The 24,624-nt window shown below is 30.6% G+C and overlaps 3 protein-coding genes across 3 annotated transcripts; 2 read left to right on the top strand and 1 right to left on the bottom strand.

The window, feature by feature from the left end:
• Positions 4,770 to 11,945, bottom strand: LOC109342135 (uridine kinase-like protein 3). Its single transcript, XM_019580169.1, has 15 exons — positions 11,824 to 11,945; positions 11,096 to 11,259; positions 10,403 to 10,494; positions 9,682 to 9,751; positions 8,684 to 8,802; positions 8,259 to 8,355; positions 7,775 to 7,854; positions 7,241 to 7,435; positions 7,045 to 7,128; positions 6,900 to 6,960; positions 6,384 to 6,444; positions 5,907 to 6,003; positions 5,748 to 5,820; positions 5,358 to 5,440; positions 4,770 to 5,236 (listed from the first exon to the last, which is right to left on the bottom strand). The coding sequence occupies exons 2-15, from the start codon at positions 11,247 to 11,249 to the stop codon at positions 5,057 to 5,059; spliced, it is 1,446 nt and encodes a 481-aa protein (XP_019435714.1). The 5' UTR covers positions 11,250 to 11,259; positions 11,824 to 11,945; the 3' UTR covers positions 4,770 to 5,056.
• Positions 16,786 to 17,721, top strand: LOC109328548. Its single transcript, XM_019562060.1, has one exon. The coding sequence runs from the start codon at positions 16,786 to 16,788 to the stop codon at positions 17,719 to 17,721; it is 936 nt and encodes a 311-aa protein (XP_019417605.1).
• On the top strand, positions 18,430 to 24,178 carry LOC109342134. Its single transcript, XM_019580168.1, has 6 exons — positions 18,430 to 18,560; positions 18,779 to 19,014; positions 19,550 to 19,694; positions 20,462 to 20,554; positions 22,344 to 22,431; positions 23,443 to 24,178. The coding sequence occupies exons 1-6, from the start codon at positions 18,490 to 18,492 to the stop codon at positions 23,755 to 23,757; spliced, it is 948 nt and encodes a 315-aa protein (XP_019435713.1). The 5' UTR covers positions 18,430 to 18,489; the 3' UTR covers positions 23,758 to 24,178.

Raw genomic sequence — 24,624 nt, 5'->3', positions numbered from 1 at the left:
AATGGACATACAAATATACAATTATCATATTCATCAACTACTCACTCACATTCCTTATTACTTGCAAGTTGCACAACCATGCAGTTCAATCTGAACAAGTTATCTCTTTTCATCCATATTTTAAAAGGTCTTTTTTTTTATGGAAATTTGAATTTATTTGCAGTTTTTTTAGTTGTATGTATAATAAATCATTTTGATATTAAATACTTTTGATTAATGACTTTAGTAAACTTCATGCAACTGTTCAACTAAATTATTAACAATGTTCCATCTTTCTTAATCCATATAAAACTATCCGAATAGTTTAAAAAAATTATTACATAATTCCAATTGAGAAGAAATGTATGCAATAATAGTATAAGAGTTTTATACACTTTCAATTTCTTATTAACTATTTATTTTTAATTATAATTAACTCGTCAATTCTCATTTCCTTCGTAAACAAAAAGTGGAAATCAATCGAAGTGACACATAAATATTTTCAACAACCAAAATAAAATTTCACTCTTATCTTTTTTTAATCTCCTTTAATTAGTGTCACTTTTGTATATCTCAAAAACAAAGATATAGTGTATCAAAATATACATTTGAAAATAACCATTAAATATATGTGATTGAATTATGTTTGATCTACATTTTTAAGAACAATGTGTTATTTCTCTTTGTATTTTGAGACATTTTGTTGTTGAATGTTTATATGTATGAGATAAAAAAAAAAGGAAGTAAGAATAAAAGTAACATAATCTATTGCTTAATTTTCAGTCCTGTCCAAATAAGCCCAAGGTATGGGCCTTCATCGTATGATAGAATTTTAACTTGGATCCAAACTGAGTTTTATTGAATGTTTTTTTTTGCTACATGGAAAATGTATGTTTTTTAAATGTTACAAAAAATGTAGAATTAATAATAGACTTTAATATATATGTATGCACTTCATAAAAATTTATATATAATCAGTTATTTATCATTCATTTATATTATTTTTAGAATTTAATAAATATTAAACATGAATAGTAAACAATTTAGTAAAAATATATAAAACTTATACATTATTATTATTATTATATTTCTATCTCTTAATGATATTCAAAAACAAATAAAAATACGACATAGGATTAAGTAAATAAAACTTATACATTATTAATATATATTTATGACAGCTTATCTTGAAGTGATTAGTGAAGTTGATGATGGACCAATCACCTTACTTTTAGGCTTTCTATCCCAAATTTCAAAACTTATCTTCTTCTATCAAACTCAAATACTTTGGACAAGGATTTAAAATCTGTCTCAAACTACGTCTTAAAATAATTAAAACATGGAATGCCAATTAAAAAAATTAATTTTCACTTTTTCCTTATCTGAACTGCTCCACCCTACACCTTTCATGCATCAACCTCCACATCTACACTTTCCCCATTCCTTCTATAGTATTATTAGTATATACTGTTTTTAAGCTTTCTATTTTATTCCAAATCTATTAGTGTTTTATAAAGTTTGATTTACTATTCATTTTTTAACTTAAAATTTCCAATTTCATTTTAATTTAGTTCTGAATGTAATGTCATATACAATAAAGAAACATCATTTAATTAAGCTTAATGGAAAATTTTATACATAAAAAATATATTGAAAGAAGGTAGTATTTTTATCCAAAATTTGACTTAAACTAAAAAATTTCATTATTTGAATAAATTAATTGAAAAGTAAATTTCGAAAAATGTATTATGAGATACTTACAAAATATGAGTCCACTCCAACTAATCCAAAAGTTTATCCACCTAATCCTCAATTGATGACATTAACACTTCTAATGTATATTACTTTATTAGTTAATGATAGGTAATATTTAACATATAAATGATATATTATACACTTTTAAAATATTAAAAGTTAAAATTATCAAATATTAATAAACAGTAAAATTGGGTTGATTTATTGCAGTCATGCGACATTGATTACTAAAAAAAGATATTTCCCTTTTTCTTTATCTTTATTTTTTATTTATAAAGAAAAAAAAGAGAATATTTTATGTGGGAAAAAATGTATATATAAACAGTGTAAGAATTTTTTATACTATTACTATATTATCTATCTTTAACTGTTATTAAATTTTAAATTAAAATAAATGATAAATAATACAATGACTATGCATAAATTTTATATCGTTAGGGAATAAATATTATAAATGAAATGATAAGCTAAACAAACTTCCTTTATGTAAATATAAAAGCTTCAAAACGTTTTGAATCAGTGAAAGAGACTCCAAACACTTCTCATTTTTCTATCTTTTAAATTCTGCAATACCTTCACAAAGATCTCTGCGCTAAAATCTCTCAGATCCGAATACCCTTTGAGAGAAAGATTAATTCTTTGCAGTGCTCTTTGATTTTGAGATATGTGTTGTCCAGGGAAGGTGTGCATGTGTTGCACGTGCTTAATTCTGGTCGTGATCGTCATTGGAATGATGTTCGGTTTCGGAGTTTTCAAGAATGGGTTTCACAAGATTAAGGACACTGTCAGTTAATAATATTCTCTTGTTCATTTCATTTTTCTTATTTATTTCATGTGGATTTGTTTTGTTTTTAGTTTAGTATATATAAAATATGTTAAACTTGCTATTTGTAATTCGGATTATTATTATTATTTTTTGTTTTGGTGGGTAAAGATTATGTTGATGTTCTAATCACTTATTTAATCTCCGTATGCTGTTATTGTTTGATGTTACAATCTTTGCACATATCCCCACTGGTTCCTAAGATCAAGTTTTCGATCATGAGAACAACACTTGTTGGGAGGGGCAACGATGAATCCAAATTTCTTGTGAAAAAAAGTGAAGATTTTTGAATGTTATGAGAAAAAAGGGAAAGGGGGTAATGGTTTGATCTAATACATAAACAAATGTGAGACGGAAGGGAATCACGAACGTGATTGTACCAAATTCTAGTGGTGGGGTCACTAAGTAAAAGTGTGTTTTTTCTGTGATGCTTTTTTAGGTCATTATTACACCCAAAATACTGTTTCTTTAGGCTTACCAATTGGTTTTTAGAGATGGAATTGGCTTTTAGATAACTTAATAAGCTATTTTTTTTGCAAGATATTGTAAAAAATGTGAATCCAATTCTTAGAAGAACACCAAAAAAAATCATATTGAAAATGATAATATGATTTACAATATAGGTAATATCACTTAGTGAGATAAAGACTTTGATGTTGTATAAAGCTTACTAGATCCTCAATATGACTAAAAGGTTAGGGTTCGATTCCTAAAAATAGGTAGTCATACACCCTGAAAGAGATTAAAAATCACGGCCAAAGAAAAAGTATATGTAAAATAATGTTTACACTTTACACTACCAAAAACTAAATGCAATTTTTATTTTCAGTAGCAGAAAGAAGGGGCCAAAAAAAGGCCGAACAATAATACTTGTGTAATTAGGTGCAACAAGCTACCACAAAATGAATTGTCCCTAAGCCCAACCCAACATAGCATATTAGCATTTACTGAATTTTCGTTTTTCCTTTTGTTTTTATCTGCTCTAAACAAAAAAAATGCATTGAACCTGGTACATCTTGTATAAGGAATATTAAATATTTCCAGAAAGTTGTGCCAAAACTAAATAATAAAAAAGGGTGGGAACTATGGAAGGAATCTAAGTACGTAACGTAGCTACAAATCTAAGCACTTTAATAATTTTTATAAGTAAAGAAAATATTAAGAAGATGGGTCTTAAGGTGAAAGCAATAGTATGCATCTTTCTACTTGTTTCTTTGTCATTAAAAAAGAGGGAGAAACATGCATTTGTCTATCTATTAATGAAAACGATCCTGATTTCATATCATTGGACATTATAATTAGCTTCTATTTATAAACTAATATTAAAAGCTTAAGTTGTTTAATAGAGAGGATAGGAATGCACCCAAACCAACTCCATTTAAAGGAGAAAGATAGAGTCTCAACATCTCCAACTTGTTCATTGCATTGAGGTTGAGTGTAGAATTGAACAAGATTTATGTTACTTCAACCAGCTTCTTAGACATCAAACCTTATTGATTTTGCACTTATGAGGTTAAGTTACACAACAACGTTTTTAACACATCTTTTAGCCTCACAAGTCAAATTCCTTCACGTCACGTGGTTAAAGAATGCATGTGCATAAAAAAACGAGTCGGAATTAGATATCTTTAGATAATAAATATCATGTACATCAAAATATTATCACAAATTGATACCCCTTTGCTCTTTTTTATATATGTGTAGACAAAGAATAAGAAAAATAAGTAAAAGATAGAAATAAATATATACATATAGGAGGTTCAAATTTTGATCTTAAGGTAATTAAAGGCATAATAAAAACTGTGAAAGCGTGAAGCAAGGTTATACACAACATTACTGTATGCTAGATTTCTAGGCCACTAGTTCATTGTTATTTGTTAATCAGGAATTTAAAGTGGGAACATAAAACATTTGAGAGGTTCCTAAGGGTTAGTTTGAGAGTTGAATTTTAAAAGGGAAATAGAAAGATTGAAAATCATGAAATACTTTTGTGAGATGACTCCTAAACCTTCTATTTCTCTTTCTCCTCTTCCAAAATCCAACTCCCAAACAAATCCCACGAAAACTTGATGTTTATTTTGTACGTGGGCATACTTTTCAACAAAGTCTTATGAAAGGGGGGAATAAGATTGGCTGTTAGAAGAGAAACTTGTACACACAACAAAACTAAAAAACTTTTATATTCATTTATATATATGTAAAGTAAATCTTCGTTTGTAAACATGTATGTATCTTGATAAGCCATTATCCGGGGAAGAACAAGTTCAAATAACAAGTCTGGTATAAAAATATAACACCAAATTTGCATTGGAACATTCCAAGTATGCGTCTGTTGGTAAAAAATCCAAGAAGAAAAAAAAAACAAAGGATTGTGATCAAAATTGATTTTAAAAATAAAACTCAGTTCCCGGCACAATAATAATAATTCAGCAAACCTCAACCTTTTTCCTTTGAATATATCTCAATAATAATGATGAACCAGAAAATATTGTGGAAGTACTATGAAGGGACCACCACCTGCTGCTGCTCATCATCGCCATCTGTTCCGAAGTACCGATCTCCAAACTCGCCCATGCCAGGTATGACACGGAAATCTTCATTCAAGCCAATCTCAATCTCAGATGTCACAATTTTGATTCTAGGAAAGCTTTTGCAGACCATATGCACACCTTGAGGTGCCTGGCAAGTTAAGAACACAAATGTAAAAATCATCACCATGATACAAGAAAAGAAATGAAAGAAGCAGAAGCAAATAATGAAAATGACTTGACATATAGGAACAATGGCATCAGTGACTTACTGATATTAGATTGAGAAATATAATGTTGGCCTCTGGTACACCTTTTCTTAAAAGTAAGGAAATAGCTTGAACAGCTGAGTTACCTAAAGATGAAGATATTCCAAGGTTAATCCAAATGAAAACCAAATATCAAAGAGTTAAGTCCCGCCCATTATATGTGTAAGGAACTAATTACAGAAACCGAGCATTTCTTCACCCATGAGCTAGCTTTTGGAGGTAAGTTAAGCTCAATTATTATAGTATGCAGTTTTATTTCCCCCTTAGTATGCTTTTTTGATGTATAATTTGAAGTTGCAGTATGCTGCAGGCATATTTTACATTAACTAAAATATTTAAATCACTAGTAATTTAAGAATAACCATATTAATGAACATCATGAGAGTGACATACCTGTGCCTAAGATAGGATCCAACAGTAACACATGCCTATCTGAGATATCATTAGGCAACTTCTCATATATTAGCTGTGCTCAATAATCAAAGAATAAGATGTCAGTGATCATAAACTGAAACACATATGTAGTCTCGAGCACACGTGCTGATGACAAACCTGCTGACCATTGTCGCCACCTTCTCTATGAATAAGAATTTTCCCAATCTTGATACCTTTGCAACATGCTCGTAAAGCATTCTCCATACTCTCCCCACTGAAATTAGATAAAGATAATATTAAATGCAAGACAGAGGGTTCTTTTCCGAGCAATATATTTTATTAAAACACTGTAGAGATCACGTCAAAATGAGGAGGAAACAATAAGAACCAGTTTCTTAAAACATAATAGGAGGTTGGCTTTGGATAATATTTTGAAAAAAAAAATCAAATTAACACTAGATGTAATTTAAACAATTTAGAACTTCTAAACCTGAACCAAAAATAGATCTTTCTCTTTATTTATTGTGTTGATTAAGGAATACAGAGGATTTAAGAGAAAATCTTTTAGTCAACATTCTGAAGCAAGGATAACAGTGTTTAATCAAATGCCAAAGTGACTTCTACAGTTTTGGGCCAGAGTCACTAGACTGATACCTCCTGATGATGGATACACCGCACAACCTCTTACAAAAATCCACACCACTATATACAGAACCTGCATTAAAGGATAAAAATCAGCTGTTACCATAAAAAATGTTAAAACATAAAGCAAACTAATTATGTCTTTTAAATAGCTAAACAAAATAGCTACAGAGACAGACACTAGTTTTTTTAGTATGGCAATTGCTACAATTAAATAACATTATGAACAATAAAACATGCCTTTCACTCTCAAATACAATAACATGATTCATCTTTGGTTCACAATCTACCAAGAAAAAAACATAGTCAGACAGCAGAAGTGATTTGTAGTCCTTCCAAGAGGCTCACATGAGACTTATATTTCCAAAACAAGGCTGATAACATATAGTTCATATTCTCACTTTTGTGACAACAATATGACAGTTCCCAACATGCACATCATCCACAACACTTTGCAGCTAAAGGATGCCTCCACAGAAGTACATACAATACAAGCCAAGGAAATCAAAGTTGAAAAGGACAGCTTACCGGTAGGTGTGGTTACTTGCTTTTCTGTAAATGGAAGATGCCCCAGGCCATGTTCTACAACCTGGTCAAGTGAGGGAATTGTTACCACTAAATGGCATGCCGACGCTAACATCAAGAAAGCAACAAATGAACCTTATTTACATACCAATCGAATCAAACGGTCAGAATAAAATACAAAATCATGCTTCGTTATCTGAGAATCACGTATCAGGGTATGCATACCCCGTATCTGCATAGCAGCAACTATTGTTATGATTCAACTTTTATTAAAAATATCAATTTTGGAGCCCTAGCTAGAGAGGGAAGATAGAATGATTGCAAAAACCATAAAAAAAGGGTACCTGAAATGTAGAGTGAATGACATATAAATTAGGATATATTTTACACAGGTCATGCTGACTGAGCTTTGTGTGGATATGCTGTACAATCAAATCAATAGCCACATGATTATCTCCTCCACGGGGTATAATGATATCAGCATATTTCTTTGTAGGAAGAATAAAGTCATCAAAAGCGGGCTTGACAAATTTAGAGTACTGCATCAAATATATAGTATAAAGTCAGGTACTAAAATGTATTAAATAAAAGAATTTAAACATCAAAATATGATAAAGAAGAATATATTATAGCTTGATCAGTACTATCGTAGTTAAGAACAAAATAAACCTTAATGATTTAATACAACAAAAACCAAATAAATGAATAACGACAGGTTAGGAAGGAATCAAGGAACTTTCAAAATAGCTAATCATTCAGTAACATGAGAGGGGGGGTACATTTCTCAGTGATGCAAACTTGCAATGCAGTAAATGGGAGAAACCTGGTAAACAAGATATGCAAGTGACAGTGCACCTGGTATGGGTGAAAGTCGCTACCTGATCAAGAACTGCTCCAATATCCCAAGCCTTCAAAGAAGTATCACGCTTGATCCTTCTTGACAGTCGAACATCAGCATCTGCACTGAACATTTTACATTGTAAAATGACAGACTAACACAGTAGTGAAACAAGGACTAATAGAATATGCAGGCGTAATGAAAAAACTACAAGGTTCACATAGACAGGCATCAATTAATAAAATATAAAGAACCAACAAAAAAATATTCAAAAAAAGAAAGAAAACAAAGATGAAGATAGTATCATTAGAACCTGAAAAAGAACATGCATTTTCATAGATAATATGAAGAATATGCATGCTCCTATATCACAATGTGGATTTTGAGGGACAAAAAATCAAGTCTATGAGACTGAAAGGAAGACCAACATGACAACAGATCCAATATAAACTAACAAATTCCAGGGAGAACATACAACATGATAAATTATACAAGTTAAAGTGGAAGATAAAATAATAAGGGACCTGTGTCAACAAATATCTTCATATTCATCAATGCCCGAAGACGTGGATCATGAAAGACAAGAATGCCTTCTAAAATTATAACATCTGCAGGGTTTACCTGCAAAACACATTAAAACAACATAAAAAATGTAAGTGTGGCTGGCTTTTTTGGTTGGAGGGAAAAAGCTCAAAGAAAAACAAACTGCTTCATTTGGCAATCATTAGTACATCAAACCATTCAAATTCATTTAAGAAAATCATTATCATGACACTATAATTGCTTGCTCTATGCGCTAAAAAAACTATTCATTGGCATTATAATATAAACTAAAAATTACTACACCTTTTCAGAAGGGACTTAAACTATTAATAGTAAATAAAATTAAGCTGATAAGTGTTTTAAGAAAGAGCTAAAACTATTAATAAAAATTGAAAGTTCAAGATACCCTTCTTGCTGGAAACACATCGTTCTTGTAACCCTTGAAATCATACTTCGGAATTTCTACTGCCTGCCCACGCTTCAACTTATCCATGACCCGTAGTAATTGCTCAGTATCAAAAGCTTCTGTTAATACCAGCAACATGCATTAGAAATACTGCAAGGAGCCTCAGCAGTACAACAACCAACATTCACATATGGACTAAGAAAATTTAAATCTAATATTTTCGTATTAAAGATGCTACTTTATCAAATTGCGGTGTGCTATATCTACTACCAGGTGGCCTGAGCTACTAATTTTGCTAGCTAAACTACTTGGGTCCCATGTCATGGAACAACAGCTTTCTCATTGCATTTTTCTTTGAAGTATCTTTCAGTTGCAAAGCAATAAACTCCAAGTTCCCCAAGATGCAAATTATCAGTTCAAACTTTGTAATGCCGATGATACATAAGACGTAATTTGAGCATCATTCGGATACGTAAAGTCTGCAGTAGTTTCAGCAACTATATTGGTTTCTAGCCTAAATGCAAGAACATTCTAGGTTAACTTCACTAAATCAAGACTTAATTTAAAATCTCAAATCAGTTAATTTTAAAGTAACTTTTGCATCGATAAAACTTTCATGTTATTTTTTCTCTGATTGGTCTCTTGATGTACCTAAAGCTATAAAGCATTCTCAAAGTAAAAAATATTTAGTTTGGTACTCATTGAATGCAACGAAGAGCTTTTGTAAGAATTTAGAAAGATCTAAAGAGAACTATAAGATCTAAGAAACAGAGTGAAGCTAAATTCTGTATATTATTTAAGGATCTCTAAGCTCATCCTCAGAAAGCATTTTAGAAAAAAACAATTCAAGGTATAAGTCGGAAAATTGAAATATAAAATCAAAAAAGAGGAAATAAAATAAACATCCCAATAAGGTCAGAGCATTCTTCATCCTTTATAATATCTTAATATCAAACGAAAGTCAGAAATATAGAGACTAATGATACAATTGAACTTACCAGGATGGTCAAAGTTGTAATCTTGTACTCTTGTAACTTCCTCCTCGGTCAAATTATGATAAAAAGAACCCTGTTTTAAAATAAATAATTCATTTCTTATGCTCTATATATCATCACAGATAGAGTAAGAAAAACAAACTAAACTTTGGAACACAGCCCCTCAACAAGTTAAAATGTGTGTAAAGGGTTGCTAACAACTAGATGGCAGAAAAGACATCTAGAGACTGTTTTTGCTTATACCATAAAAAAATGGTATGTTATATCTTTAGATGTGTGACTTCTTTTGGTAAGAAAAATTGACATTTTGAAGGAAAATATGGGAGACAAGATTTTCATATTGAAAAACAGGAGCTGAAAGAATATGATCTTAAAACTATTTGAATACAGGGAAGTTGAGGAAATTTGGTGTTATAAATGGTAGCAAAACTTATAGAGGTTGAGGAATCTTGGTGTTATAAATGGTAGCAAAAGGTGACTTATGTTACAATAAAAAACAAAAGAATACTGATAAAATCATTCTAATAAATTAATATCTTATGGAAAATAAAACCAAACAAAACCCTTAGAGAATTCAGAAAAGGGAGCAAACAGGATGCCTGTGAGACATTAAGCACTAACTGTTTGTTTTTCCCCCTCAATAACCATTTTGAGTTACAGGCTATAGATCCTTATAAATTCTCAATTTGACCACCAATAAGTATATAAAGAAAGGACACATTACCTGATTAACAAGTACAACTCGTTGATCATGAAGCTGCTGAATAATCATATCACAAACTGCAGTCTTGCCTGATGCTGCACCTCCAGCAACTCCTGCAATATGCACAAACATTAATAGAGAAAGAAGTAAAAAAAATGAATTACAATCATAGATGCAAGATACAAATTTGTTAAAAATGAATTACAATCACAGATACTAAATAAAAATTCGCAATAAGTTAAAATAAGGCATCCAAACTTCTTAAGATCTCATGGTGTATGATTATTTTCAAAATGTATTGTGTTTCGAACAGTGAAACAGAAACCTTTAACCCTATGCAAGTTTGCAGGAAGCTCTGCCTTAGACATGACATGGACATATAAGTTAATGCCAGGTAAATGTAAAACAACGTAGTAACAATAATGATTAGATGAAATGAAATCATGATGCGCAAACTTGGACTAGCATATAAAGTATGAAGTAATTTTCATTTCTATGTCCACTCGGGTAAGTTGGTTGTGATTTTTCCTCATATAAAATATGAATTCTAAGTAGGCCATTTTTCTTCCAGACAAACTCAAGAAATTTCATTGTTCCAACTAAAGCAAAATTGTGTTGAAGTTTATTGCAACCAAACTATCAGTGCAACTAAATCAAAGTAAGTGTCACCACCATTGACTACTTACTACATTGGTATGCAAAAAAAAAACAGACCTATGATAAAAGGTTGTTTATGCATGCCAGTTTCTGAAGTAATTACTGATTGTTCTGCATCCGTCCTTCTTTGTTTTAAGCCATCATTGTGAAGTCCAGAATAATGAACCTTAGAGGTACTCTCCATCAAATCTACAGCTGAATTAGAACCCATTGGCAAAGACCTTCAAAAACAATGGTACAAAATTAATCAATAACAAGCAAATGTTATTCAAGGAAAGATAGGAAGCGAATGTGGCTGATTGGATAAATCCAACCATTTCACTCTTCAGTGCATTTAGTCAAATTCTTATAAAAAGAGTAGCAACATTTTTATATGACAGTCTACGTTTACTGGCATTATCGAGACAATTTTTTTGTACCCCCGATAAGGAACTGATCACTTTCGGAGTATATGACTACCCCTCCCAGCGAGCATAGTTTCAAAGATCAAACAACAACCTTAAGTCATCTTGTACGATACATATGAGATCCAGCATAGCATTACACCACTAGATCAAACTACAGAGCATGTTGACATTGCAAATTGAGATACATACATTGGAGAAATGTTTAAACAATTGTTCATAACAACCAAATATTGATTGAACAAGCAACTATTATTATCATATGCAATAACACTAAACAGTTATATATATATATATATACAAATTGATGAAGCAAAGGATGAATAATATGTAATCGGTATTCCAATTATATAAAGTATAGTTTCGTAAAACGTAACAAACCTGATGAAGTTAGAATTTGCAGAAGAGAAAAACGGAGAGAGAGAGATCGAAAGAAAGTGGATCAGAGAGAGAGAGAATGGAAGGTATGAGATGTGATGGTTTGGTGCGAATGCAACTGCAATACACTCTCACACTCTATACTCTCTCCTTCTCTGTATTTATAGAGATCGGGATTAGTCACCCTAATTTTCCATTATCGGTTACAAACTAATTAAATTTTATAAAATAATATTAAAATATTAATTTTTGTTTTTATAAAAAAATTGAATGAGTGAAGCTTTCTCATTCGCCCCGTATACCAAATAACAAAATATATATCTTTTTTATAAAAACAAAAAATTCAAGTTAAAATTCAGATTTTCTTCAAAAATAGAATATGAAGCAAAATAAGAAGTTTGATAATTTTTAAAATTATTTTATACATAAATAAATTAAAATCTAAATTATTCAAATTTTATTTGCACTATTTATTATATTCTTCACTTAATATTGAACTTTTCTCTAATAGAAAAGTTTTGAATTCACATGACATGCTACCTATAGTAACATTTAGAAACTTCTACAAGTGGTGGGAACATGTTTTAGGTTACAAACTTTTTGCTAAAAAAAAGTCATGAAAATTTGTCAATGGAGAATCAAGCTTCTCATTTGTACATGAAGGAGATAGTTTTTAATCTCAAATTTTATTTCTCACTTATGTGAAAGAGAGATAAATATAAAAGTTATAAATAATTTTTTATAAATATAATGTGGGCTCCTAAATTAAATTTATTAATTTCTATTGGTTTGATCACATTAGAAATTTTAATTCTCAATCTTTATATATATTATAACTTTATATATCTTTATGCTTTAAAATGAATGACTTTCTATTATGAGGTGATGAAATATCTTTATTTCACCTAAAACTCAAAAATAATTTATTATGAAATGTATAATATAAAAGGAATGATTTTTAATACATATGATGATTTTAATAAATAACATATCTTCTCCATATTTTATACACATTTATTAAAGAAAATCAGTGGCTCCATGTTAGAATAAATATAAGTATTGTTTTGATGAGTTGTGTTTTTGTATTGAGTGACACTGAAATTTTTAAAAATCCACCTGGCACTGAATCAGAAGTGGGACCTACTATCATTGCTTTTCATTTCTCATCCAATGATCAATTTTCAATTGGGTCCCACCAGTAACCTCCAACATCTACAGCTGGATTCATTTCTTGAAAATTGAAGTTCACCTGTCAATTTCAAATAAGTGATAGTTTTTTCCCACCAAATATTAAAGTAAATATCTATTTTATTCCCTTAATTTTATCAATTTGGTCTCTCAAAATTTGAAAAATTAAAAGAATCTACAAAAATTTCAAAATTAATTAAATTGGTTTTTTAGCATGTTTTAAAATACTTAGTAGAGACTAATTTGACTCTAAAAGGCCTAATTTGATATACATTTGAAATTTTTTAGCTCATTTTTTGTTTTCCAATTTTTGAAGGACCAAACTGGTAAAATCAAAAAACATATAAGACTAGAATGTATACTTAATTTAAATATTATTTATAGGAGTTAAATTGGAGCATCACATTTTGTATATGATATATGAGAATGCAAGAAGGAAAAAATTGCAAGGTAAAATTCTCTTGCATCATGGTTTTTGGTTATTACATGTACAACTACAAAGCTCTAATCTTCTTAAGGAGACTATTAATAGTCATCATAACCAAAATATATCATATAGTCTAATTTGAAGGGGGAAAAGGAGTCATGAAATTTTTTTAGACGAAACAATTAAAAAGATTTAGGATTTGATATTTCATTAATAAATATGATTTATAATGAAAAATATGATATAATTAATGTATGTATCAATCTACATGGTAGAATTAAAGTTTGATTGTTATTATTTTATAGTGTACCATGCATTTAAGGATAATTGGAAACTATTTAAATTAAAATGTTTAATTTTTGTGGAATATAAATAATTGATTTAATTTTGTAACCAAAACCATCATACTAATTAAAATCTATACTTTAATGGTCAACAAAATCAATCCCATTATGGTATATTTTAAGAAGAAAAAAAAATCATCACCTAGTATATTATTTTTGAATAAGAAATCTTAACTAGATAGCTATTGAAAAAATCTCCTTCAATCCGGTGTGCTACGTGACATTCAACAATAGTTTTAGTCTTTTGGAAACTATCTGCTTTTATAGTAAGTGGTTTAAATTTTAAAGTGCATGTGAGTTAAGCAAAAAAATGTATGCAATAATGATATAGAAGTTTTATAAATTATCATATTATTTAATTTTAATGTTTAATTATCATTAACTCTTTAAAAATAATATAAATAAATGGTAGATAATATATTTTTATAAGTCTTTACGATTCATAGATATTATACTCATAGTTAATTGTAATCGTTTTGAGATCATTCCACTAATTGTAATCAAGAGTTCATCTCGAGCTCCCGGAAATTTCTATTGAAATACGATGGGCCACGTAGTATATATATATTCAAGTTTCTTTTTCGAAATTAGTTTCTCAAAAAATATTTTTTTTTTGCCAAATATAAATAATTGGTTGAAATCAACACCTATATATTAATTTCGAGTTTCAACTAAGAAGATTGTTGGAAATTATTTAGTATACAATTTTCGTTTAAATATTTTCTGTGGAATATAAATAATTGACGCAGGGGTTGACATGTAAATATTTTTTGTGAAATATAAATAATAGAGTAACAATGTTATTTCCTAAAAATCTTCGCACCTTTCACAAAATAATACATGTCACTTCCTACATAAATGAGGTTGAATGTCACTCAAAGTGACACAACATCTAACGTAGACTTTGTAAACATGTTTGTTAGGATGATATAATTTATATTATATTATTATTAGAACATATAGACATTGATTACATACTAAAGCTAATGTCTTGAAATGTTAGTAACCAATATTATAGAGATAACTACATTACAATAAGCTTCAAATAATTGCTTTTTTCTATAGGTGGTTTTAAACTACTTATAAGTTATAACCAACTTTTTTAATTTCACTTGATAGTTAAAAATATACAATATCTTTCACCCACTCTATTTTTCTATTGCATGCAATGCATGTCATGGACACTCGAAAACTAAGAATCTATTATATGATTGGTTATGGTACACGTTTCTATTTAGTTAGCACATTGGTTTCAAACTTTCAATGCATTTACTTAAAAAAACAGATGAGTTTAAAACTTCAACCAACTTGTATGTTACTATCACTCTCATTCAACTTAACAACCTATATGCACTTTTTATGAAACATGAAACCTTAGCTACATTGAAAGAGTAACATTAATTCAAGGCAATGAGGTAAGCTTTAAAAAAATCCTATTAGGATATTTATTATTTTAATCACTTTTCTTATATATGTTTAATGTGATTTATTTTTTATAACAATGGTCATGATCTTAAGACATAAGAGATATGGGGATGTAAAACAATATTGAGATAACCGAACCGTACAAGGTGGTCCAACCAGTTTGACCATTGACCAGACTTGAAAATAGTCATGGTTTACGGTCTTGATCGAATGAGAGTTGAACCGCTTCGAACTAGAAAAATTTCGGTCCGACCATGTTAGACCTGGTTAAATCATAATAAGTCGGGAAGTAAACCAGATGAGTTACTTAAAATTTAAAAAAATGAAACATTACTCTAATATTTTGTTTTACCTCGTCCAAAATAATGTTGAGAGATGTTATTTCAATATAATTATATAAAATTTTACATTTATATATAATTATATATTTATTGATAAAATTTATTAATTATATGTGTAATCATCCGATCTGATTGGACGGTTTAACTGTTTAAACTTCCGGTTTGACGTCCGACTTGAGTTTCATAGTGTTTCGGTGACTTATTTCAAATATCATACATTTCAAAGGAAAGAGGATGCCATAAAATATGAAGTGAAACATTTATTAGTCAGTGATGGTTCTAATACAATATATCTTTCACAATTTTTTGCATTTATTAGTCAGAGATGGTTCTAATACAAGATATCAAGGGCTGTAAATAATTTTTACACGATTTTTCTTTGATTTCAGCAATATCATTTTTTTATATTGAATGCTAGTTAATGGCAGCAAACATAAGTAAATATTTTTATACACGAACTTGGATATAGAACTCAATTAAAATAAGAGAGGATAGTGCCATATATTGCTTGAAAATGAAGGAAGGAAACACAATCTAATTATTTAATAATAAATAGCTAATGTAATATGTTTCCAAATCATTTTTCTATTATTTATTGTAATTTTTATTTTTTTAAAGTGTGTATATATATAATAATGGAAATATTTTCCAAGGCATATATAGAGAAATTCGTATTATATAACCTTCTCTTGCTCGCTGCCTTTTCTAAATGTGACATTTACTATAAATAATTTTGCTGAAAATAATGCAAATAACTGCTTTGTAAAGACAAAGTTAGAATTGCATTTGTTTTTTTCATTTTGAAGTTAAGAGACATTGATCCATTAATAGCTAAATCCAATAAAGAGAACAAATTTCTGGTATTGGCATCTCATTTACAAGCTCAACGTAGGTTTTATTCCTTAAAGCTTAGTCTTAATTTTGATGTATTTCAGAATAATGTTACAACTATTCTGGTAATTGTTATTTTACATTTCATATTCATTAATTATATCAAGCATTTTGGTTTTGATATTTCAAGGGTTAAGATGATGATGGTTCATTATTCTTGGTTTTGACAATTACAATTCTCTTAAACAAACAAATTATTGGAGGGCAAAGAGGATCAAGAATCAAAATATGCATTTGCCACTATATGTTATATAGTATCAACTATTTCTATAACAATTACATATTCTCAATCTTGACACAAACATACACGTTGAATCTAAATTAAAATTGTTCTAATCATTTATTGCTAATGGCTAAATCTCATGTAGAAGTTGTGCCTTTATCAACCATTTCAGAGCTACAATCTAGGAAGACAACTTCCAAGGATCAAGACATAGAGAAAGGTGATGTTCAACAACATTCTGTCGTGTATGTCTATCGTACTAAAGTGGCAGATTTAGATCGTAATATAATAGTGACATGGTGCAAGAGTACCATAGAACACACCCTTTCTATGAGTGTTGAAAAAAACCCTTTGGAAGAAAATAAGTACATGTGTAAGATTGATTTAGAATCTGGGCAATCTTGGGGTAAAAAGGGTCTCAAATCATTTGAAATAGATGGCACAAGAGTAGATGTTTTCTGGGATTTTCGAGAAGCGATTTTCTCTACAGGTCCACAACCTAGCTCATGTTATTATGTTGCCTTGGTTTACAAGAAAGAGGTACTCTTGTTACTAGGAGATTTAGCAAACAATGCTTATAGGAGAACTAAATCAAAACAATCCTCGGAAGAGGTTACCTTGTTGTGCAAGAAAGAGAATATGTATGGAAAGAAGATATTTTGTACTAGAGTAATGTTGGAAGAGGGTAAAATTGAACATGAAATTGTGATCGAGACTTCCCTTTCTGGGCCTGATGATCCAGAAATGTGGATTTGCATAAATGGAATGCTAGCATGTAGAATAATGAACTTGAATTGGAGATTCAGAGGGAATGAAGTAGTGATGGTGAATAATTTGCATGTCCAAATATTTTGGGATGTGCATGATTGGTTGTTCAATGACATTGGTTCTGGACCTGGTTTGTTCATTTTCAAGCCAGACTTTTTTGAACTTACTAATTATCCTAATAGTAGAGAATGTCCAGAAAAAGGGGAAGATAACAACAACAAAGTTGACTTATTAGAGGAGTGTCCATTTAGGAGAGGTTTTTGCCATCTTTTGTATGCTTGGAGAACTATTTGAAATATAGCATTTATAGTCTTCTCCAAATTTGTGACTTTCATGTATTAACTTTATTAGCATTTGACATAAGCCCTAGACCTTTTATCAGAATTTTCCTACAAAATCAATCTTCTAAGTTGCTAGTTTATTCGTATTCAAATTAGTTTACATTTCAAAAAACTAATCTTCATACTTGTTATTTAATAAAAAATATACAAATCAATATATATATATATATATATATATATAATTATAAAAAAATATAATTACTCACAAACATTATTCCACATTTATATAATCTTACAAAATGAATACCCTAATTTCACATTGGGCATATATTTAGAGAGATTTTTGGTACAAGCATAGAGATTATTGTTATGTAACCAATAATATTAACAAATTTTTGCTTCGTATCCTCACTACTCAAATAAATATGAGTAAATGCATTATCAATGTAAAGATTTATACATAATTAATATATTATCTGTTATTCATTTGTATTATTTTATTTGAAAAGTCAATAATAATTAGAAATAAACAAATAGATTAATAGTTATAAAACTTTTATATTATCAATACATACATTTTTTTCTCTCTAATCATAAAGTTTAATATTGAAAATGATAGCTATAATTTAAAAGGAAAAAGGATGAGAGTTGGGCCGGGTCGGAGTTATTTGAAGTTCCAACCCGGCCCATAATGAATGACCCGACCCAATCACAGTTGAAACAGAAAATGGTGAAAATGAAGGAACGATGAGAAGAAGGGGCTAACGTTAATTGAGGTAGAATGAACATGGCAATTTTGGCGGGAAATATCATATGCTTCAAATTCTCATCTCGCGTTTTTTCAAATCCATTGTTAGTATTTATTTCTCAACCCTTTTTATTTCATTCTTTTCAGATTTACTTGCCCTTTTGGTAGCATTGAATTGGGTTAAAGCTATTTTTTCTATTTAGTTACTCACTCTAAAAAAGATTCACCTTTTATTAATATATATTCTGATATGATGAAACATTTTGAGCATTATTCTTAATATCCTGTTAATTATTGTTGTTATTTTTAATATTAACAATAGGAGGAGTATTTGGAAGTCTCAGATTGTGTGTTTGAAGAATAGCAGAGAATTTAGTTATTCTGTTACTAACACATACTCCAACCTTCAAAAGAAAATACCTGAAACTCCAAGTTTGCTAGAGGAAGTAAATATTAATGGTGGGAAAGATGTGCATAGAAGAAGATTTCTACATTTTGAAACATCTCAAGCTGTAAATGGATTTCAGAATGATTTAACGTTTGATGACGATGATGAAGGTAAATTGCTTTCTATCATGTAATCTACTATTGTGTCATTCTATTTCATGATTTGAGAGTTAGTTGTTTTTTATAGGCAAAAGTTTTTTTTAACGGGGAGGCCGAGAGGGGGGAGACTGAGAGAGTGTAGCTTCCGGGTTTGAACCTGAAACTCAACTTAATGTTTTACGGCTTTACTAACTGAGTTGACTCTTTAAGAGTTAGTTGTGCCACCTATTCTTTGGTAGATAAATGCCAAACATTTGTGTTTTTAAGCATTGGAGACTTATAGTTTTATGTGTGATGTGATGACATAATATTCTTATGTTATCGCACTGGATAGTATACAACAAGTATCAACATGCTTTTGTTGGACATGATCTTCTAATTCTATTCAGCATGTTGTAAAGTAATAAGAGAGATTGTTCACACTTCAGAGGCTTTGATGTATTTGGTAAATTGAATGAAAAAACTATTCATTATAAATTTGACAATGATTAAGAATAAATGGGAAATAAGTGAAGATTTTCTGAACTTCTTTATTTTTGGATTGTAGATATTGAACAAAGGGAAGAGGTTGCGGAGGATGTTGAAGAGGTTCCAATCGATCAGAACGGAGACTCTTCTGAACAGGATTTAATAAACATTGACAGATTTACCAATGATGTTGAGGAATCAGCTATTAGATTACTTGCAGCTAGGTTAGTTGCTGCTCCACCGTTAAAGTGGAACTTACTCTATGCTAGACTTGTCATATACTGTATTGTCAACCAAATTGAGAAGTTTCTGAAGCAAAATACGGGCAAGCATAATGTTCGCATTTCTTAAGTGAAAGTGGAGTCAATTTTTATCTTACGAATATACTACTATGAGTTCATTGCTAAACATGCCATTTCACTTCTCTAATCGCATGGCATGTTCTTAATTTCAACAATCAACTATTGCCGTGTTTCCTGTTGAGGGCTTGAGGCAACTGCTTTTTTTTTACTCAGTATGTCCAGTATTTACATTCTTTCAGCACCACCATTAGGATATTTGAAGAAAACTGATGGTATGTAACCACTAACCACTGAAAGCTAAAAAATCACTTTAAAACATTATATCTGTTACTCTATCATTGCAGTCTCTATCTGCTTACAAAATCCCTATTATTATTATTATTATTATTATTATTTATGGAGTTGAACTTGGTCAGAGTTGTTTGTATATCAAAGAACAAGGTTGTGCAGGATGAAGTGTAGCTTATTTGGCATGCCTTTGGAAAAAATTCAGCAAATTGCCGGCAACAATGAAATTCCTGGATTTATGTTTGAATGTTACTCATTAGGTGTTAACAGAGATGAGAAATTTTGCAATAGTTGAAGTCAACAAACTGCTTTTTCCTGTTCAGAGAGGGGTGTGATGTATATTAATGTAAAATTTAGTATTTTCTTTGATTTTGAAGTGTGCCTGTCTCTATACTCTGCAGAGCACTCACAGCAGTCGAGTTGAGAAAGAAATTGCTTGGGAAGAGATTCTCTCCTAATGCAGTAGAGGCAGTTATAAAGAAATTTCTCAGCAGGTATGTTGGTAACTTTACATAAAAGCCATTGAGCTCGTATTTACTATATATCAGCTGTTTTCAACTGCATCCTTACATGAAGCTTTATTTGCATTCAGATGACTACTTACTTAACTCTGTCTATTACGATTCATCCAATTTCAGCAAAGTGAGAGTAGTAACTATAGTATATAGCATGTGATTCCTGGGCCTTGAAAATTAGAGGCCTGCGATTACAAATATAAATCGTTATCATGAAGATGTGGTAAAATGTATATGGGACTCAATGTTGGGTTATACAATGTCAAGAAGAGAATAGACTCTATGTAGCAGGAACGAGAATATTGCGTTGGACGAGTGGGTACACTAGACAAGATAGGATTAGAAATGAATGCATTAGGGAGAAAGTTGAAGTAGCTCCTATTATAGAAAAAATGGTAGAATCATGCCCTAGGTGGTTTGAACACAGGGACCACATTCTTTGTCCCACAATAGTATGCCACTCCATGTACCATGAGCTGTGGTTGGTCGAAAAAATACTTAATAATTAAAATTTTAAGTTCAATATTTTTTCCCCAACCAATCATAAGTTATGGTACATAGAGTGGTACACAATGTTGGATAGAAGATGTGCTCCCTTGGACACGTGTGGAGGAGACCGTTAGAAGCCCCCGTAAGGAGAGTAGATCAAATGTAAGCTAGTCCAATTCCTAGAGGAATAGGAAGACTAAAAAAAACATAGGGGAATGATAAAGAATGATGTAGAGATCAATGTTTTGTTAATGAACATGATTTATGATAGAGCATTATGGTATCGTTCGATCCATGTAGCCGACCCCACTTAGTAGGATAAAGGCTTGGTTGTTGTTGTATCATAGGACTTGGTATGTAGCTCTAACCAGCTGTTTAGTTGGATATGGGGTCTTCAGGAGGAAAATAGCTAAATAACTGGGTGTAGAGGAAGAATGAATGTCTTGAAGTTTAGAGATACCGACCTTATATTTGTTGGAATATGGTTATATACCATTTTAAACTTAGAAGCAGCTAAATACAAACTGCTGATTAAACACAACCACATATTAAGTTATTAACACTTAAAACAAATTAACTATGAGAAACTGATGACTATTTCCCCAGTTTTTCTCGTGAAAGAACAATGGGATATAGCATGTTTAGACTAAAGATAACTGGGATAAGGGAATGGAACATAAATTCTTTTTGCAAGGCTGAAGTCAAATAATTATTCTTTTTGCAAGGCTGAAGTCAAACAATTTTACTTCATCACTTGTAGTGATTTCTTGCCAACAATGAACAATCCAACCACTGTAAATACTTACTTTTATATCTTAGAAAAAATAGGAGTGAAGATGAACATTAAGATGCTAGGTTTGAAATGAAGGTTTTTATTAACTCTAAAACTCATGAGGATTGTTATGGGAATTGAAAGCCCTTTTTTAATTTCATTTGAATTTTCTTGCTATAGGAAGGATATGGAGAACCTTTTTTTGAAGGAACACATTTTATAATGTTTTCAATATTAGTTTGTACACTTTATTTATATATGAAGATAAAGTAATTTTTCTTAAGTTCCCATATACCCATTTTTATCATGTTCCAACTGATACTTGCAACCAAATTTCATACTTGACTGGTATGGTAAACTCTCCGCTATTGAACAAACAATTGCATTTGTATTGTTTCTCAAAATGCACTTTTCAAGTTCATTCATTTTCTAAAATATGAATTTTCATGCATCCTTTTACATCTTGTGGATTTGTCGTGATTGTTTTATCGCCTGGTTTGTTTTCAGAGGGTTGATCAATGATAGGTTGTATGCTGAATCATATTCTCAATCTAGATGGTCTTCGTCAACTTGGGGGCCGAGGCGGATCAAACAAGTATGCCAATCTCATTTGTATTTTTTGTTCATTCTTATACATTGTCTTACCCCTATTCCATGCTGCTTTTTTCTTTCTTGATCTATACTTCTGCACCGTGTTTTATTATAATTTGTTTAGGTATGATGCTTGTATTGTGCTTGTGTTGTATTTGCTCTATCTTATGCTTGTTATTAGGAGGATAAAGTATGGTGCATTCCAACTGCATCTCTGTAAATTCAACAGAGCAGTGTGCATCCAACTTTTTTTCTTTTGAGAATTAACACTTGAAAGCGAGCAATGCATAAATTTGAAAATAGATACTAGCAGAGAAGTTCGAAGTTAAAGTAATAAGAATTGTTATTTCTTAAGATATGTAAGTATCTATATAGAAGCCTCAATAAGAAGAGTAGATCAGTGGAGGATATAGCCCTATAGGCAGAGGTAAGGAAGACCGAGAAAAAACTATAGATGAAACCATTAAAACTGGACTTAGATTTAAGTTGCCTTACTAAAGGACTTGATTTATGATAGAATGCAATGGTATCACTTGATAGAATGTAATTATCTGTATCTGAATTTTCACGTCCTGCATGTTCACCATTTAGTCTAAATCTGTTTCCCCCCTACATTTTAAAGTTTTATAAGTTTAATTATTTCTTTTCTTGCATGACACATGTCATAGTTTGACTTTATTTTTCTCAGTGAATTGTTCAACAAATGTAAAGCTTCAACCCAATAATTTTCATCTGATTGTGTGCTTGCCTCTTAGCTGCTTGATTACGGGCTCAATTCATTTCATCTTAAAATTATCGGATTCAATTTTTTTTTCATTTTTCTTCTTAATATATGAAATGCCTTAATGTAAGGCTTCATTTTCTGTACTTGTCATTTTCCTTAAGTTTAGATCCACTCAGGCTGTGCTTCCTTGTAGTGGAGCAAGGCAAGGTCAAAGCACTGAGATTGCACCACATATGCCTTTGATAACCATATACTTCCTATTTTTCTGATGCCCTGCAATTGTTGTGTCAGGCACTGTTCAAGAAAGGAGTTAGTAAAGCTGATGCTGATAACGCAGTTGAAGTGGTATTCAAGGATAACAATGATTGTGCCGAAGAACAGAATTCAGTTATTGGGCTATCAAAGCATTCAATTGATCATCTTTATGCTCAGGCCACAAAGCAATGGTTTCGCGGTCAGAATGTACCCAAGGAGACACGAAAAGCAAGGATTATTAGGTGGCTTCAATATCGTGGTTTTGACTGGAATGTCACTAGCTTCATCTTGAAGAAATTAGAAAGGCAGGAGCATGAGCATGAGCATGAGCATGAGCATGATCCACCATAGTGCATGCACAATTATGACATCCAATACAAAATTCATATCAATCTGGAAATCCATTAGTAGGGTCCATATATGTTTCTTGAAATGTATATAAATGTGTGACATGTAGGGTTGAAGACTCCTTTGTGCTCATAATGCTGTCTCAACAAAACTAGTCATTAATCTGAACACGCAAGACTGCACTTGTATAAGTTGTTTGGGTACATTGAAGCTACTTTTGGAGCACTAAAGGAGGTGCCACTTGTGGAGCTATTTTTATGGATATGTGGTGCTCTGATATGATCTTGAAACAATTGCCTTGTTGTGCTTGTTATTTTCATTGTGTGCTTAAGGAAGAAAAATTAACATCAAATTCAGCATTATTACCCATTTAGCACCATCAACTAGCATTAAAGCTTCTAGAGATGAATGACTTCCATTACTGATATAATGACATGTGTTGAATTATTCCATCAAGTGATGGAAACTTCAAGTTCCAGTGCCTAGTTGGGTGCAGAAGTGCACTTTTCAGAACTCTCCACTAACAGGTCATAATTTTCCTTTTTCTACACTAAAATGCATATACTAAATAGATTTTTGTATAACAATTAGGAACATGTCTAGTTTTTCTATTCAAATCATAGCAAGTGAATGAATGAGTGTACCAAATGCAATTTTTATTATTTGAGATAAAAATAAAAGGAGAGTGAATTTTTTTATTAGTTAAATTAAAAACATAATTTTTTCTCCATTGAAGTAGTATTTTGATGAGATCATTTTGAATTAATTGACAAATTCAAGAAGATGCTGCAGATTATTGTGAGGAAGAGTAATTAATGGGAATATAATGTGTCATTATAGAGATGAGAGATGTATGTAAACATTTTATTA

The sequence above is a fragment of the Lupinus angustifolius genome, chromosome LG02 (assembly GCF_001865875.1).
Source record: "Lupinus angustifolius cultivar Tanjil chromosome LG02, LupAngTanjil_v1.0, whole genome shotgun sequence".
NCBI classification, from domain to species: domain Eukaryota; kingdom Viridiplantae; phylum Streptophyta; class Magnoliopsida; order Fabales; family Fabaceae; genus Lupinus; species Lupinus angustifolius.
Note: the sequence above shows the minus strand (reverse complement) of the source record. Positions and strands in the feature narration are given on the sequence as shown.